General features: G+C 45.5%; 2 protein-coding genes across 2 annotated transcripts in view; both read left to right on the top strand.

The window, feature by feature from the left end:
- LOC308579500 (uncharacterized protein) overlaps nucleotides 1-1,911 on the top strand; it is a gene marked incomplete at its 5' end in the record, with an annotated part of 38,932 nt that extends 37,021 nt beyond the window's left edge. Inside the window, 2 exon segments of the mRNA XM_081214054.1 lie at nucleotides 182-354; nucleotides 1,701-1,911. Of these exon segments, the coding sequence (XP_081070180.1) occupies nucleotides 182-354; nucleotides 1,701-1,782 (255 nt within the window).
- Nucleotides 1,912-9,110: 7,199 nt separating this feature from the next.
- On the top strand, nucleotides 9,111-16,622 carry IRS2 (insulin receptor substrate 2). The gene is made up of 2 exons (XM_081214053.1): nucleotides 9,111-13,128; nucleotides 14,341-16,622. Exons 1-2 carry the CDS (start codon nucleotides 10,020-10,022, stop codon nucleotides 14,343-14,345), a joined length of 3,114 nt encoding a protein of 1,037 aa, XP_081070179.1. The 5' UTR covers nucleotides 9,111-10,019; the 3' UTR covers nucleotides 14,346-16,622.
- Nucleotides 16,623-18,398: the final 1,776 nt, after the last annotated feature.

Raw genomic sequence — 18,398 nt, 5'->3', positions numbered from 1 at the left:
GTCAGGGGTCCCTTTACCTTTACTAACTATTTTTCAACTTCTAGTCCCATCTGTAGAATACAAATAACAGTTATTTACCCCACTGAATTGTTATTAAATACTAAATGTACTGTTGAATTATATGTAACTAAAAGCAATAATCTATTCTTATCAACTGATGCATGACCTGTCTTTTTGTCAGCACACCAGTGCTGGTGCAGAAGGCTCCGGGCAAGCGCTGGCATCTCCAGGTTCCTGTCTGGAAGAGTTCCGCAGTGCTCCCTTCATAGAATGCCACGGCAAGGGCACCTGCAATTATTATGCAAATGCTTACAGCTTCTGGCTTGCCACTATTGAGAGAAATGAAATGTTCAAGTAAGTTGGGAACATCTTCTGCATTGACAATACCTGCCCAAGGATATAAAAAATGCATTTTGAAAGCAGCTTTTTAAATAGTTAAAATTAATGTGACTAGATGTGACAGAGTGAACTTACTTTGCCTTTTTGGTCCCTTTTTTTGGTTTGTTTCTGTTGTGCTTCTACCTGACCAGATTCTATCAATCAGATTCCCACTGCAATTGAGATCCCAATTCACAGTTCAGATACAAGTTGTCTGCATGCTTTAATGCATATTTTGGTCAAACTATTACTTTGGCCCTGATACAGATTCAGCCTAGAGAAGAAGTGCATTACAGCCAGTTATGGGTCAGGAACAGAAGTGTGCTCAGATAGCAGCAGAGGAGTATATGCTCCACTGCCCGGGCAGGTGCCTGGGGCACACCCCCAAAGAGGATGGAAGCCGAGGGAGGCCGCTGTGGCTCGCCTCACAAAGCAGCATGTGGAGTTCACTTGCACACCACAGCCCAGTTGAGGAGCTAGCAGCCCAGTTGAGCTAGCAGCATTGAGCTGTCATGCAGGGAAGCTGTCTCTGCAGCTCCCTCACATGCCAAATGAGGGAGCCTATTGTGGGGGCCCATGGTCACACCCCCTAAAAAAAATGTGCCCAGTGCTGGGGGGCCTCCCGCTGCTGCCGCGCAATTTCTGTTCTCATCCTGAAGCAAAGTTCTTAACCCGAGGTACTGTTTCTGGGTTAGCAGAGTCTATAATCTGAAGTGTCTGTAACCTGAAGCACCTGTAACCTGAGGTACCACTGTAGTTCTTTCATGTTCTGCTTCCATGTGGTAACTTAAATACAGTGGTACCTTGGGTTACATACGCTTCAGGTTACATACACTTCAGGTTACAGACTCCGCTAACCCAGAAATGTTACCTCAGGTTAAGAACTTTGCTTCAGGATGAGAACAGAAATTGTGCAGCGGCGGCACAGCAGCAGCAGGAGGCCCCATTAGCTAAAGTGGTGCTTCAGGTTAAAAACAGTTTCAGGTTAAGTACGGACCTCCAGAATGAATTAAGTACTTAACCCGAGGTACCACTGTATTGTACTTTGAACACAGGAAGCTATGTCAGAGGGATCAACATTGTGATTTACTTTCAAGGACAGTATCAAGGAATAGTGTGGGAATCAATCCTATAGGAGTAGGAATTCCAACAATTTAAGAACTGGCTTTAAGAAGGAGGCAGAGGTTAAGCTCATTAATTTCTGTTCATTGTAGAAAGTTATGATCTGACAGTTTCAGTATGTGAGCTGAGTTGGACACACTATCCCTTCAAGATAATTTTCTTCACTGATCACATTTAGCTTTTTTGTTTTTAATTTTCAGGAAACCTACTCCTTCCACGCTAAAAGCAGGAGATCTACACTCAAATGTTAGCCGTTGCCAAGTATGTATGAGAAGAACATGAGATTCCAGTTGTGCCTAATATCACAATATGGTGCTATTGTGTTAACAGCGTAAAGCTTAGGCATATATCCTATGTACCTCATTGTCACCCAGCATGAAAACTGTCAAGTGCCTTACAGGAACCTGCCTAACTGAAGGTGATACACTTCAAATGTCACTTTTGAATAAACATTATCTTATAAATGAATGTGATGCACTGATACTCTAAATCTTCCCCCACCCCAAAAAACCAAAGGTGCTAAGAGGAGTACAGCTCTGCCTCAGGTGTGTAAATGCCCCTTTTCAATTTCTGTGCATTAGATATATAGGATTACTTCATTCTATCTTGAATTCTCAGGCTCTTTATTATATACTTAAGGTTGTTGTACAAATTAATACTAATGTAAAGAAGAGTTCTGGGGAAAGAGAACACCAATATTCCTCATTGACATAACAGAGGGTACTGACATACAAACATTTTTTCTTGGCTGAATTGTGTATGGCATTAAGGAGCCTGCATGCAAGAAGAAACATAATTCTTGCTGATCAATGAACTGAACATGCCCTCATCTTCTATACTGCATTTTTGTTGTTTTCCTGTGGAATGCAAAATGGTCCGATGTATTTATTTATTGGGTTTCTATAAAATATGCTGATATTTTATGTCTAAAATAGATTGCATCATTATAATCAAGCCAACATAATTTTTAAAGGCCTTATAGGAAACTTACTTGACTGTGTACTTCATAAAAAATATAATTTGTAATAAAGCTATTTGTTTTTAAAAAAAACAATGGTCTCTTGGTTTTAATACATACAAACTCAGGTCTTTTTTTATTTCAGATATTTTAGGTATAGGAAAGAACAGGTACCAAAGAAAAGTTGCTTACCTATTGATTCAATGAAGTAGAAGTTCTGGGAAACTTAGGAGGAAGTGATCACATCCTCCTGGGTTTCATGATACAGAGGCAAAGGAAAGCTGAGTGCAGTTGGACACGCACTCTGGACCTTAAGACTGAATTCAAAAGCTTAAGGAGCTACTGGGTGAGACCCCCAAGGTCAGAAGTACTCAAAGAGAAGGGAGTCCAAGATCATAACTGCTTAACTGTCCCACTTTTATTGGGACACCACAAATTTAAAGAAGGCACACCAGCTTCTGATCCGGGAATGTCCTGGGATCCATGGTTCCTCTCTTGTTAAACCTCAGAACAGCAAGCAGAAAGGTCTCCAGTACACAGAATCCTAGCAGGAAAAAATACCCATCTACAAAAAGCGCTTAATAATAAGCTTTCCAAAGCAGGTTGGATTAAGCAAGTTCACTAATACACAGCCCAGGGGTGGGGAGAGATGCCCAACCAGAAGAGTCCAATGCCACAAGTTTTAAAAAAACTTGAACACTAAGATAGTACAAAAAAGTGACAAATGGCAGTTCTAATCCACCTTTTCTGGGATTTGTTGTTTGTGATGATACTGAGCCAATATGGATATTGGAATTAAACATTGACGACAAGCCCATAGATTTAAAAACTGATTCAGGTGCTGATGTGACAGTACTGTAAAATCAGAAGCAATATATATTTCCCTTGAGCCAACCTCTGTGTTGAAACCTAGAGGTACCTTGACCTCTGTGGAAGAATTCTCTGCAGAAACATGCAATTATTTTTTTTTTAAAAAACCTTCCATTTCATTGTGTATGTGATTAGAGGGTCAAAAACAGATAACCTCAGCCACAGTGTAGCTGCCATGATGAACCTTGTAGGGAATATAGTTCATATTGAGGATGTATTGGGAAAAGAATGAGAGAGCCAGTGTGGTGTAGTGGTTAAGAGCGATAGACTCAGAATCTGGGGAACTGGGTTTGCATCTCCACCTGCAGCTGCTGGGTGACCTTGGGCTAGTCACACTTCTCTGAAGTCTCTCAGCCCCACTCACCTCACAGAGTGTTCGTTGTGGGGGAGGAAGGGAAAGGAGAATGCTAGCTGCTTTGAAACACCTTAGGGTAGTGATAAAGCGGGATATCAAATCCAAATCCAATGGGACACTGTCGATATTGTTGATATTGTTTTGAGGGATAATGCATAGAATCATAGAGTTGGAAGAGACCACAAGGGCCATCAAGTCCAACCCCCTGCCAAGCACAAAACACCATCAGAGCACTCCTGACATATGGTTGTCAAGCCTCTGCTTAAAGACCTCCAAAGAAGGAGACTCCACCACACTCCTTGGCAGCAAATTCCACTGTCGAACAGCTCTTACTGTCAGGAAGTTCTTCCTAATGTTTAGGTGGAATGTTTAGGTGCAGAATCATATAGTGTACATTCATAGGCGCCGACTCCATGGGGCTTGAGGGGGCTCGAGCCCCCTCAAAAAATTTTTTGGGGGGGCTCAGCCCCCCCAATAATCTCAGGCGCCGGGGGCGGGGGCTCCTGCCTCGCTGCTTCGCAGCACCACCGCCACTGCCAAGGCACTGCCGGGGGGAATTTCCTTCCTCCTGGCGGTTTCAGCCCCCGCGAGAACAGGGGAATCCCGACTGGCCACACCTCCCAGCCAGCCAATCGGCTGGCTGGGGGGGCGTGGCTTGCCCTATTTAGGGCCGTATCCACTTTATTTGCATATTCATGAGCTTATTTATTATTCATGAGCTTTCCCGGGGCCCCTCAATATTTTTTATAAGTCCGCGTCCCTGTGTACATTCAGCACAGAGAATTCTGATTCCATCACTTCACAAGGTACAATCTGAACTAAAGAGAATGGAAAAAACCAACTGCATGGTGTGTGCCTGTGGTTTTTTTTTTTACAAATGAGTAAATGAGAATCTATGTAGATCTAAAATTGAATGAAGTACACAATCTTATAAATACTAGCATACACTGACCAATGTTGCAAAAGAGACTAGTTGGCTCCGCACTCCATATTTTATTCAAGCTGGCACCCTTGAACACAGGACAGTGTTTGTGTCTCTGATTGCCAGCACACTTGCATGCACTTCTCTTAGGGACGTTATAAGTCACAGAATGATAGAACTGAAAAATTGCGGAATTGGAAGAGCTCCCAAGGGTCATCTAGTCCAACCCCCTGCAAAGCATCCATGACAAGAGGGCCATCTAACCTCTGATTAAAAACCTCCAAGGAAGGACAGTCCGCAACCTCCTGAGGGAGCCCGTTCCACTATCAGACAGCTCCTACTGTCAAAGGTTCTTTCTGATGTTTAGTTGGAATCTCATTTCTTATAACTTAAATCCATTGGTTTGAGCCCTACGCTTCAGAACAGGAGAAAACAAGCTTGCTCCCTCTTCCATGTGACAGCCCTTCAGATATTTGAAGTTGGCTATCATATCTCCTCTCAACCTTTTCTCTTCCAAGCTTGTTGTTGTTGTTGTTTAGTTGTTTAGTCGTGTCCACTGGCAGAAGAAGAGGAGTGCGGTGGGAGAGCACTGCCCCTGGCAGCGCGATTCCGGTGGGGTGCCATCGTGGCTGCCCCCCCCCGGATGTGCGCACCGCCTCTGGGACGCGCGCCAGCCCTGCCCCCGCCTTCTCTCCGCCCCCGCCCCCCCCCCCGTGCCGTAGCATGAAGCTCTGCCACTGGTCGTATTCTACTCTTTGTGACCCCATAGACCAGAGCACACCAGGCACTCCTGTCTTCCACTGCCTCCCACAGTTTGGTCAAACTCATATTAGTAGCTTCAAGAACACTGTCCTCTTATCCTCTGTCATCCCCTTCTCCTTGTGCCCTCCATCTTTCCCAACATCAGGGTCTTTTCCAGGGAGTCGTCTCATGAGGTGGCCAAAGTCTTGAAGCCTCAGTTTCAGGATCTGTCCTTCCAAGTGAGCACTCAGGGCTGATTTCCTTAAGGTTTGATCTTCTTGCAGTCCATGGGACTCTCAAGAATCTCCTCCAGCACCATAATTCCAAAGCATCAATTCTTCGGTGATCAGCCTTCTTTATGGTCCAGCTCTCACTTCCATACATCACTAAACCATAGTTTTAACTATATGGTCGGCAAGGTGATGTCTCTGCTTTTTAAGATGATGTCTATGTTTCTCATTGCTTTTCTCCCAAGAAGCAGGTGTCTTTTAATTTTGTGACTGCTGTCACCATCTGCAGTGATCATGGAGCCCAAGAAAGTAAAATCTCTCACTGCCTCCATTTATTCCCCTTCTATTTGCCAGGATGGGACCAGTGGCCATGATCTTAGTTTTTTTTATGTTGAGCTTCAGACCATATTTTGCGCTCTCTACTTTCACCCTCATTAATTCCTCATCACTTTCTGCCATGAAAGTTGTGTAATCTGCATATCTGAGGTTGTTGATATTTCTTCTGGCAATCTTTTTATTTTATTTTATTTTGAATTTATACAAAACATATTATTTTAAAACATATCATCCTTAATTCCCCCCCATTTCCCCACCCCCCTCCCTTCCATAAAACAACCCACCCTCCCCACCCCACCCTGACTTCCCTCAGTTCCAATCTCTGGTTTCTCTATAAATGTTATTCTCTGCATATTACAAAATTGTAACAAAATCATGACCGACTGGGGTTGCGGCGCTCATCTCGCTTTACTGGCCGTAAAACCATCTTTTTGTGCTTCCATGATCAAGGAGTTATGATCTGAAAAGGTTCTGGGATTAATTTTTTTGACTCTTATTTCCAATTCTCTTCTGGCAATCTTAATTCCGGCTTGGGATTCATCCAGTCCAGCCTTTCGCACGATGAATTCTGCATATAAGTTAAATAAGCGGGGGGACAATATACAGCCTTGTCGTACTCCTTTCCCAATTTTGAACTGCTCAGTTGTTCCATTATTGTCCCACATAGAGATTTCTCAGGAGACAGATAAGGCACTCCCATTTCTTTAACAACTTGCTGTGGTTGACACAGTCAAATACTTTTGCGTAGTCAATGAAGCAGAAGTAGATGTTTTTCTGGAACTCTCTAGCTTTCTCCATAATCATGTTTGCAGTTTGGTCTCTGGTTCCTCTGCCCCTTCGAAATCCAGCTTACACTTCTGGGAGTTCTCAGTCCACATACTGCTTAAGCCTGCCTTGTAGAATTTTAAGCATCACCTTGCTTGTGAAATGAGCGCAATTGTGCAGTAGTTGTAGCATTCCCTCAACTGTTCCTCATAAGGCCCTTGATCATCTTGGTTGCCCAACTCTGCACTTGTTCCAACTTGTCAACATCCTTCTTAAATTGTGATGCCCAAAACTGGACACAGTATTCTCGGTGTGATCTGACCAAAGCAGAATAGAGCGGTACTATTACTTCCCCTGATCTGGACACTATACTTCTATTGATGCAGCCTAGAATAGTATTAGCTTTTCGTTGCTGCATCATATTGTTGACTCATGTCACGTGTACTTTTCACATGTGCAGCTGATTCTTCCTGCCTAAGGACAAAAACATACATTTATCCCTATTGAAATTCATTTTGTTACCTTGTGCCCAGTTCTCCAATCTGTGAAGGTAATTTTGAATTCAAATTCTGCATTAGATACCTTCCCGGTTTGGTGTCATCTGCAAATTTGATGAACATACATTCAATTCCAGCATCCAGCATCACCTAATACACATTCCTCATATTTAGGCCTGCCTTGGACATCAAGCTATTTTAGACAATACCCAGCAAGATCTTTTTTTCTGCAGTAGATCCCAGTTACTTCAACACAGATACAATTTGATAGACTGCTGTTCTTGACTGACATGCAAAAATAAATTGATGGCCTGGCCATTACCTGAAAATGAAGGCTCATTGATAACAGCATATGCAGTGAGTGCTTTTCTGACACCCAAAGCTTGAAAAATGCCTCTCAAACTTTGATGGGGGTGCTGCTTTGAAAGTAATTTCAAAATTTCTGTAAGAATATAATTCCACATAGGTTAAAATAAAATAAAAACCCATGAATTTTATATATTTTACCAAACAAATATTTCCTCATCTCATTAATGTTTTCACACAAAAAAATACTGTGCTTTTATATGCATTGTAAGCCACCCAGAATGGCTAGGGAAACCTAGCCAGATGATGATGATGATGATTTTATTGCTAACCAGTACATGGGCATAGCCAGGATTTTTGTTAAGGGTCAGGCTTTATATTAGTGGGGGGCATAACCTCAGTTAGTTAAATATTTTTATTGATTTACTTGATTTAGGGGGGTAGCTGCCCTCCTGGCTGGGCCAGATTTGTGTATAGGCTAAGTAGGGTGAAGCCTAGGGCCTCTAAATCTAGGGGGCCTCGCCAGACAGGCCGCTTCCCAGTGGGAAGTCACCACTCTTCAAAATTGCAAACCCAAGACTTCATGCAAGGGCAGGGCAACTCAGGCCCAGCAACTATGAGACCAGTGGGGCCCAATTTGAAGCTCTGGGGCCCAACTTGGAATCTTAGAGATATAAATACAATTCATCTAGATTGCCCTGGTGCAGGGGCCTCCATAGGAGCAGTCTTCAAGGCCCAATTTGGCCCAGCTGCTCCAATTGCCTTAAGGCCAGCCCTTCCCGTTGGAGCGGTACCTATTTATCTACTTGCACTTTGAGGTGCTTTCAAACTGCTAGGTTGGCAGGAGCAGGGACTGAGCAATGGGAGCTCACCCTGTCGCGGGGATTCGAACCGCCAACCTTCTGATCGGCAAGTCCTAAGCTCTGTGGTTTAATCCACAGCACCAACCGTGTCCCTTAGGTGTTAGGAACTTGATCTGATAGGTGGTAGGAACTTGATCTGATAACTGGGGCAAGTTGATGAACTTGGGTAACCTCACAACTCCCCTCCCTCCTTGTGACATAATGATGATGTATCAGTGATGTATCAATGATGGTTCTGGATATGTATTCTGGGTAGGGAGGGAAGATCTTCAAAGAGCTTGTAACCCATGTTCCAGGTTCATACTGTAACACTCTTCCATTTTCTTCTAGTTGTGAGGGTGAGGGATGGGGAGGGGCCTCACAAGTGGAGTAGCCTAGGGCCTCTCTTCATCTAAATCCGGCCCTGCCTCCTGCCCCCCCCCCTGTTTGAATAGAAAACTAATTGGGCAAAGAGAAAAAAATATTTAGCCAGCAAGCAGTTCCTTCCTGTCATTTTTCTTGTGTAGGCTCCACCATGCTCAGATTTGGTCTTAAGAGTAGTTTGGTGTATACTTTACTGGAGGATGGGGAATGGACCAAAAGACAAAACGCCACTGAGTGTTGTCATAGAATAGAATCATAGAATCATAGAGTTGGAAGAGACCACAAGGGCCATTGAGTCCAACCCCCTGCCAAGCAGGGTACCTTTATTCCTTGAAAACTTTATTCCTTGAAAATTCCTGTTGCAGGGTACCTTTATTCCTTGAAAACTCTCATTTGATGAAATAGATAACTGTTCATTTGTCACCTTTCTTCTTAACAGAGTGCCTGCTTGCTTATTTATTTATTTATTTATTTATTTGCAGCATTTCAATGAAATATAGCAGTATGACTATAAAAATATTTTGATCACTTTAAACAGAAAGCAAAGGGTTAAGAATTCTATCACATTCTATCTATTTTTCTTCTTTCCTCTTTACTGTCCTCTTTACTGTTTATATTTCGCTATTAAAGAAATAAGCACATCGACAGCAAACGCGCTGGATAAACTGCGGGAACTCTCCGTGCCATCCGAATTACCGAAGCGCCGGGGAAGTCAGGGCACGAAGGTCTGAGGACCTCGGGCCCGACGGGCGGGCAAGGAGCCCCACTCCGGCAGGGGAAGGGCGCTCGCTCGCTCGCTCGCTTGCCGAGGATTTGTTGCTTCAGAGGGAGAGCAAGAGACATCCTCGCCCGGCGGCAGGTAGTGCGAAGGCGGAGGGCGAAACGGCGAGCGGGCCAGAGAGGCCAGCTGGAAACCCAATCGCAGCCTCGCAGCCTGGAGGGGGGCTTTCACCCTGCAATCCATTGGTGGAGCGCGCTGTCTTTTATGCGGGACGCGGGCTGATGAAAGGACCTGGGCGGCTTCTCTCCGCAACGCCCCTTCTCCTACGTGAGCTTCTGGGTGACCCGGGCGCGTCACGTGTTGTTTTGCTGTTGGCAGAGGAGAGCGGAGCGCGAGAAGTTCCCTCCTGCTGCTGCTGCTGCTGCTGCATCTCTGGTCCTCCGGCGAGGAGCGCGCGCAGCACCGAAGGGACTGAGCGAGCGAGCAAGCGCGGGCCGCAGCGGAGACCCGAAGCGGCCGGGGTGGGGGACGCGCGAGCTGCGGGCCTCGCACAAGCGCTGCTCGGAATCGCCGCCCCGGAGCGGGAGAGGGGATGGCGAGTCCCCCCGCGGCGGAGCTTCCCGCCCGCCCGCAAGGCGGCCTCAACCGCAACAACAACAACAACAACAACCAGCAGCAGCAGCCGCCGCCGCCCGAGCAGCCGCCGCCGCCGCCGCCGGGCGTGCGCAAGTGCGGCTACCTGCGCAAGCACAAGCACGGCCACAGGCGCTTCTTCGTGCTCCGCGCCGCCAGCGGCGAAGCGCCGCCTCAGCCCGCCCGGCTGGAGTACTACGAGAGCGAGAAGAAGTGGCGGAGCAAGTCGGCGGCGCCCAAGCGCTCCATCGCGCTCGACTCTTGCCTCAACATCCACAAGCGGGCCGACGCCAAGCACAAGCACCTGGTGGCTCTGTACACGCGCGACGAGTATTTCGCGCTGGCGGCCGAGAGCGAGCCGGAGCAGGAGGCCTGGTACGTGGCGCTGACGGAGCTGCTCCGCGAGAGCCAGCCCGCCGGGCACGACTCCCCTCGGCGCCAGCCGCCGTCGGCCTCCCGCGAGGAGCCGCCGCCGCCGCCGCCCGGGACCTCGCCTTACCGCGAGGTGTGGCAGGTGACGCTGAAGCCCCGGGGCCTCGGGCAGAGCCGCAACCTCGCCGGCGTGCACCGGCTGTGCCTAGCGGCGAGCACGGTGGGGCTGGTGCGCCTCAACTGCCAGCGGCCCTGCGTGACGCTGCAGCTCATGAACATCCGCCGCTGCGGCCACTCGGATAGCTTCTTCTTCATGGAGCTTGGTCGCTCAGCTTCGACTGGGCCTGGCGAGCTGTGGATGCAGGCGGACGACTCGGTGGTGGCGCAGAACATCCATGAGACCATCCTGGAGGCCATGAAGGCGCTGCGGGAGCTCACCGAGTTCCGCCCGCGCAGCAAGAGCCAGTCGTCGTCATCTTCATCCAGTTCGTCATCGTCCGGTGCCAGCGGAGCATTGTCGGCCATGTGCAGTCGACCCATTTCGGTTCCCGGCCGCCGCCATCACCACCCTCCCTCTCTGACGGCGCTGCCCCCCAGCCAGGCCGGGCTTCTCCGCCGGTCGCGTACAGACACTCTGGTGGCGGGCAGAAGCAGTGGGAACCGGAGCCGGACTGCGAGTGAGGGTGATGGGGGCAGAGCTGGTTCACTAGCTGGCAGCCCCTCGGGGTCCGACGCTGGAGAGCCCCCGCTCGGCCACTCGCACACGCCTGGGGCAGCCAGCTGCAGGCTCGGGAGCCAGACAGCTGTGCCGCCCGGTCGCTCCCTGGCCTTGTTGTGCTCCCCCTCCTTGGTTACAAAGCTGGCTACAGAGCCAGGCATGTTCTCCCAGCACCCTTCCAGCAGCAGCACCTCCGGCTCCCCTAGCGATCCTGCTAGCTTCCTGGCCTTTGAGGAGTTGGGTCCAGCCATGGACCCTTCAACAGCTAGTAACCACAGCAACACACCAGAGACTCCTCCTGACCTGCAGCTGGATGGCTACATTGCCATGGAGCGGGGACACCTTTGTTATTGGCCCTACATATGGGAGAGCGCTGGAGGAGACAAGGTTCCCAGGAAGCGCACTTACTCCCTGACAACACCAGCATATCGGCACCCCATGCCAACTCTTCTCTCCTCTGCCTCGCTGGATGAGTACACACTCATGCGGGCTACCTTACCAACACCAGGGGCCCCTTCAAGGGGAACCTATACTCCTTACCCTGAGGACTACTGTGATGTGGACATTGGCTCTGGCGGAACCACCAGCAGCAGTAGCAGCTCACATCTAGGTCGCAGTGGTAGTGGGGAGGAGGGCTACATGCCCATGAGCTCTGGGGGAGCAGCTGTTTTGCCATTGCAAGGTGGTCCTGGTGGTTATATGTCTATGAGCCCCACCAGTGTGTCAGCCCCACAGCAGATTTTGCATCCTCACTCCCACAAGATCAGCAGTGATAACTCCCTAGATGACAGTGACTACATGCGCATGTTGGGTACTAAGTTATCTGGGGAGAGTCTTGATGGGAGAATGACCAGTGGTGACTACATTGACATGTCCCCTTTGCTGTTGCCTCCTGTCTATGGATCTGCCTCACCTGTGCCCTCTCCTGATGGCTTTGCAGGCCAGGGGCTGAGGGGCCAGACCAACAACTTCTATAACCCACTATCTCATGCCTGCCAAAGCCAGCCAAACTCTCTGGGTGAGAAAAAGAACAGTGACCAGTATGTGTTTATGAACTCACCTGTAGAGAGATTAACTCTCACACCCAAAGGGGAGTCCTTCCTTGCTATCTGCAACCACACAATGATGCCTTCAACCATTTACTACAGCCAAACTGAGAGCTCTCTTACTCCCTACATGAATGAGCAACCCCCTACAAATGAATCACAAAGTCCCTGTGGAGAGTATGTCCACATTGGATATCCACTAGCCTGTGGCAGCTCAGCTTCCTCACTTGGCTCTGGGTTGAATGAGCACAATGATTCCCTCATCCCCAGCTATATGAACCTCAACTTTGATGGGTCACAATCAGCAGCTGCGGAATCCTTGGAAGATGTGTTGATCCCAGGATCTTGCCCCAGCCCTGGGCAACCTAACAAACATTACCTAAAGGTTGAAATGGAGACAACTTTTACAACAGCTACCCCAACCCAGCCCATTTTACAGAAGCCAGAAAATGTTAATGTAAGCAGCCCTGTTACTGAATTGAAGCAACTTACACTTTCGGGGGTGCAGGCCTTCATCTTTGCCAGTCCTCCTCCTGATCCTAATCATGGAGCCAAAGTAATCCGTGCTGATCCTCAGGGACGACGGAGGCACAGCTCAGAGACTTTTCCCTCTACTACTACAGTGACGCCTGTTTCTCCTTCCTTTGCACACAGTCCCAAGCGACACAATTCTGCCTCTGTGGAAAATGTGTCCCTCAGGAAAAATGGCTTGTTAGAAGAGCAGACCAGCAGCCCCATGTGCCGGGAGACCTCAGCTGGCTTCCAGAATGGCCTCAACCACATTGCTGTTGATGTCTTGGAAGGAGACTATTTGGCAAGTGGTGGCCAAGGCAAGCACAAAGGCAGACACCCCTGTAATGAAAGTATCAATGGTACTTACACCAGTATAGACTTCTTGACCCACAATTTGAAAGAAGTCTCTTCAGTGAAAGGTAAGCTTCCTTACTTTAACCTTTTTTTCTTTTTTTGTGTGGATAATGGATTGAAACACCATTATGCCCAGAGCTTCTGAACATGATCAAACTTTGGTGTCTCACAGAGGTTTTTTTTTATCTGTAATGAGAGCTCTTCCAGTTCAATCTTTCTTGCTACAGTAACACCTTTAGGCAGGATTTCTGTGCCCACTGACCTGGGAGTAGGGGGACTTCTAACCAAATAGGAATATGAGTGTCCGTAATAGCTCCCCTGTACTGGGCTGTCCTAGGAGGAAAGAACTACAAAGTAGCTTCTCAGACATCCCTCACATGCTGTATAGTTACAGCCTGCTATGTTTGTAGGAAAGTCCTTTTGTGTGTGTGTGGGGGGGGGGGGGTTTCTCCTGAAATCCTGCTTTCCCAAGAGGAAAAGGCTGCAGTATTTTGTTCTAGGCTGCAGTATTTTGTTGCAGGTCTAACTTAAGAAGAGTTGACCACTAAAAGCCTAGTTTTGATAAAAGGTCAAACCAATGAGGTGACTTAAAAGGGGTTAAAGCAATGAGGTGAAGTGGCCCCTGTAACAGAAGGATGTGGGATTACAGAGTATTACATGCTGCTGCAAGATCCAAGTTTGTGGCAAGTACTCTGGTGAGAGAACTCCAGCAGTTAAAATCACAAAATATGCCAAAGTGGCATGGAAACATAGACTCTTTAAAATATGCTCTTGTCAGTTCCAAAGCTTCCCTCTTCTTCCAGCATAGTAAAAAGCCACACATTTGGCAAGTTAAAAATGGGTTTATGTGCTTTAAGATTTTAATAACTTAATTAAGATTTTAATAACTTAATTACCTAGTTCTAGGAGCTGTAGTTGATGAGCCCATGAAGCAATGTGGTCCTCATGCTTGAGGAACATTGTACAGAATTTTGGCGGCTTAGGCATGCTGGCCACATGACCCAGAAGCTGTACGCCAGTAAAGTGAGATGAGTGCCACAACCCCAGAGTCGTCTGCGACTGGACCTAATGGTCAGGGGTCCCTTTACCTTTACACACCAAGAGAGTAACAGGCAAAAGTAATGCACCAAGGACATCTTCTACATGTTGGTAGTCTGTGCCCTCAGAGAACTGGGTCATTCTGAACTTGTAACTGAGTAGTGAAGGAGCTTTGTAGTGAACCTGCATATTTATTTGGCTAGAGTTCAGTGATGCCTTTACTTTCTCTTTCTTTTCAGAATGAAGAAACCAGTATTACCACCACGAAAACTGCTTGATGAAATTTAAAACATTTTAAAATCCTAATACAGTACGCTTTTTTCAGTTCCATGGTTCTCATGGAGGGGAATTATCCCATCTCATTCACTGAGTTTGCAACACTGTTTGCATAAACTATGCTTTAGAACTTTGGACCTCTTCAGTAGGCTGACTGAGTGAGTGCCATTTTTCCCCCCAGCACAGTTGACTGTATTTATTTTTCAGCATGTTAGGAGGTTGTGTTTGCAACTGCTACAGCAGTAAAATCTGGTTTTTTACTGGCACCCTTTCAAACCTCTACAGCACTACCTCAGTTAAAAATGAAACTGGATTTGTAATGCTGGTGTATAATGGCTGGCAATATCTTTTATCTCAGAGCTGAGTGTTGTCATCAGCCTTAATGATCATATCAAGAGTCCTGCTGCTGCCTGGTTGCATCTTAGCCACTGGCTCCTCTGTTTAGTTAGCAGGCAAAGTCCAGGATAGGAACTGAAAAATTTAAGCCAAAACTAACTTTAAAGTTTAGGCTTCTTATCAGAATATTTATAATGGTTTTAAAATATGTAATGGAACATAATATAATTAAACTATACTAAGATATTCTTTACCTTGTGACATAGTTGTATAATTGTGTCTGTTTAGTTTTTTAACTACTTCAGGAGTCCTTAAGGTATTCTGTTTGTATGCTTTCATTTATCAGGTAATCATGGTATTAGTTGAATTTCTTGTAACCAAAACCAGATCAACATGCTAATAATGGAAGTGTATTTGTTGGTTTTGGACCAACTGAATATGTTCAGAACATAATAATGCACTTCATTTTAAAAGACCTCTTATAGCAACAAAAATTTTCATTAAAAGAATTTGGGGAGAGGGCAAAAACAAGTTATTATAGAAATTCTCACAAGTATACGTAGTGAAAACCAACAGTGTCATAGCTGCTCTTTTATATAAAAAGGTAAAGGACCTCTGACAATTAAGTCCAGTCACGAATGACTCTGGTGTTGCGGTGCTCATCTCGTTTTACTGGCCAAGGGAGCCGGCGTTTGTCCGCAGACAGTTTTTCCGGGTCATGTGGAAAACCGGGTCATGTGGCGAAACCAGAGCAGTGCACAGAAACGCCGTTTACCTTCCCTCCAGAGTGGTACCTGCACTTTGACATGCTTTCGAATTGCTAGATTGGCAGAAGCTGGGACAGAGCAACAGGAGCTCACCCTGTCGCGGGGATTTGAACCGCCAACCTTCCGATCAGCAGGCCCAAGAGGCTCAGTGGTTTAGACCACAGTGCCACCCGCATCCCACTCTTTTATATATGTCACCCCAAAAGCTTGCACTATGATGGGTTATTTTTCACTCTCGTTACTTCTAACCTCTGTTTGTTTAAAGAGACTCTTAAAAAAATTATAATGATTTCAACTCTTGTCTGAGTCATAAGAAGTTTTTTTCTTGAGAATTTTCTGTACTGTGTTATCAGAAACAATGTATTACATGTTTATTGAGGTAGACAAAGCATCTAGTGTCTTATTGCTCAATTAAATGGAATGCAAACTGCTTCCATGCTGAGCATTGGGATTGAGGATTGTATAATAAGAGATATCTGAATGTAATCTCCACCCATTTAGTCTTCCTCTGAGGGCATGGGAAGGGGAATATTATAATGCTTCTGCTAGTAAAATGATTGAAGTATCAAAAAAGATTACTTTTAGTCATATCTGTTCTCCTAAACACCCCACCTTTCTGCCTGAGCAAGATGGTTGATTATAAAGCTGATGAGGAACACTGAATTGCTGAAACCAAAATGTTATTGCCACAATGACGAATTTAGCCAGACAACATCTAAAACAAGGGAGCTTGAATATACTATAGTGTACATTTCACAAAAAGCTTATGCAACTATTTATGTTCCTAGTTTACAATGTGGAACCAAAAGTCTGCTACAACTTTGCAGTGTGTACTGATTGGTTCTTTGTACACCTTGCCTGGTTTTGATTTCTAAAAGTTATAAGCAGTGTTTTATTTTTTGATATGTAATTGTTTCTAGTTATCGATGTGTTAAATTATTTCTTGCCATTGTGACAAACACTTAGCTTACCTGGCTTTGTCTTCCAATGTGCACTCTGTATATAGGAGTAAATCAGTGATGCTGCTAGGGATGAGAATACATGGAACTAGAATAGTATTTAATCTTTACTGACCTTGGCTGCTCTTGTTAATAGAAACATGCAATAAAATATGTTATTTATTAAAGCAATAAATTCTTTGAGGACCTGTTCTTTGTAGAGATTTCTTGTCTATAAAATTATTCTTTATAGTTTGTTAAAATTTATTTTTATAGCTTTTCTTTTTACAGAAGTAACTCTTCTCTCCCTCTGTAACTATGATGCAGAACAGAACAAACCCAAAGAAAGTTGAGCCCAGATGATCCAATACAATAGAAGAAAAAATATCACACCATTAGGAATCAAAGCAGTCAAAATATTTTACATGCTGTAGGAAGTCCCCTGATGTCCATCTTGTTGATATGTGTAATAAAACAATACAATTCCACCATGAATTTGTCTGCCCCTATGACATTTTTATCTTATCTGCCACTTTTTGGTACCATGTGATAAGAGTTGCCCTTTCTAGTCCCATCCAAAATCTGTTAATCTGCATTCAGGCCACTACCAGAAAATATCCATTTAATGGTTTAAAGTGAACATTCAAGTTTTAATCTAGAAACAAATTCAACAGAGCCTTTTGTAGGCATTGACTAGTAATTTTGTGGATCTCTGTAAAGATAGAATCTAAAAATATGGCAAATTTGTTGCAGGAAGGATCCCTTAAGTTTACACCTCCTCCAATACTCTGTCCCCATCTCAGTTATTAATAACACATTATATAACATTATATAATCTTAGAAACATGGCTATTTTCTTTCTGCATTTCTACATCAGGCTTGTAGTAGTAGCAAGCAAGTAGTAGGTCCTCTGCATGGAGAAGATGTAGAAATGCTAATGGGTGACAGACAGTGAAACTGCTCAATACCTGTGTTGTCTCTGTCTTCACCCAAAAGGAAACTGATGATAACAACAGATGATGCAAGGAAGGAACTGTAGCCCAAGATAAGGCTACTTTAGCTACTTTAAATGAGTTACAGGGCCTCATGAGCTGCTGCTGCTTCATCTTTGGCAATCACTCATAGCCAAGTAAGATTGTCTTCCATGAACATGGTCTTAACAGTGAGTTGGTAATTCTGGATCCACACGTCCTTCCACAGTGGGACATAGGTTTCCGGGCAGGAGTTGGTCACAGTGAGGGTTTGCCAAACATTACTTCCTCTTAGCACGTTTCTCCCTTTCTTCCTAAGTTTGAGCATCTTCAGAGTCCATAACACCTTTGGTAAAGGCTGTTCTCTAATTGGAGTGCTCACAGGCCAGTGTTTCCCAGTTGTCAGTGTTTATAATACATCTTTTTATATTTGCCTTTAAACCTCTTTTGTTGAAAGTGCATTACACTTTCCATTTTTAAGTTTGGAATAGAATAGTTGCTTTGGAAGACTAATGAGGCATCTGAACAACATGACCATTCTAACAAATTTGATGTTGAAGAATCATTGCTTTAACACTACTGCTTCCAGTACACTGTCTTCCCAAGTGATGTGTAACATTTTTCGGAGACACCATATCCATGTTTCACAAGCATACAATAGCTTTGTAAACAAGCATTTTGATTTGCCTGCAAATGTCCCGATCCTCTACACTTCATTTGGGAGAAAGCTGCACTCGCAGAGCTCAGGTGATGCTGGATTTTGGTATCAATGTGGAAAGATAACTGCCCAGGTAGGAAAAGTGATACACACTTTCCAACATTTGTGGTGCTGCAGAGGGGTTGTTTTGTGCTTGTTGTTTTGTGCTTTTTGGTGCAAGCACTTTGGTTTTGCGGATGTTGAGCAATAGGGCAAGCTATTCGTAAACTTCTGCAAAGGTAATGAGGATGGTTTGGAGGTCATCCTCCGAGTATGCACACACTATGTTGTCATCAGCATACTAAAGCTCTA

The sequence above is a fragment of the Podarcis bocagei genome (genome assembly GCF_964188305.1).
Source record: "Podarcis bocagei genome assembly, contig: HAP1_SCAFFOLD_57, whole genome shotgun sequence".
NCBI lineage: Eukaryota > Metazoa > Chordata > Lepidosauria > Squamata > Lacertidae > Podarcis > Podarcis bocagei.
This window is presented reverse-complemented; position numbering and strand designations above follow the sequence as displayed.

Coding starts and splice junctions, on each gene's coding strand:
- IRS2 (XM_081214053.1), top strand. CDS start 10,020: ATGGCGAGTCCCCCCGCGGCGGAGCTTCCCGCCCGCCCGCAAGGCGGC.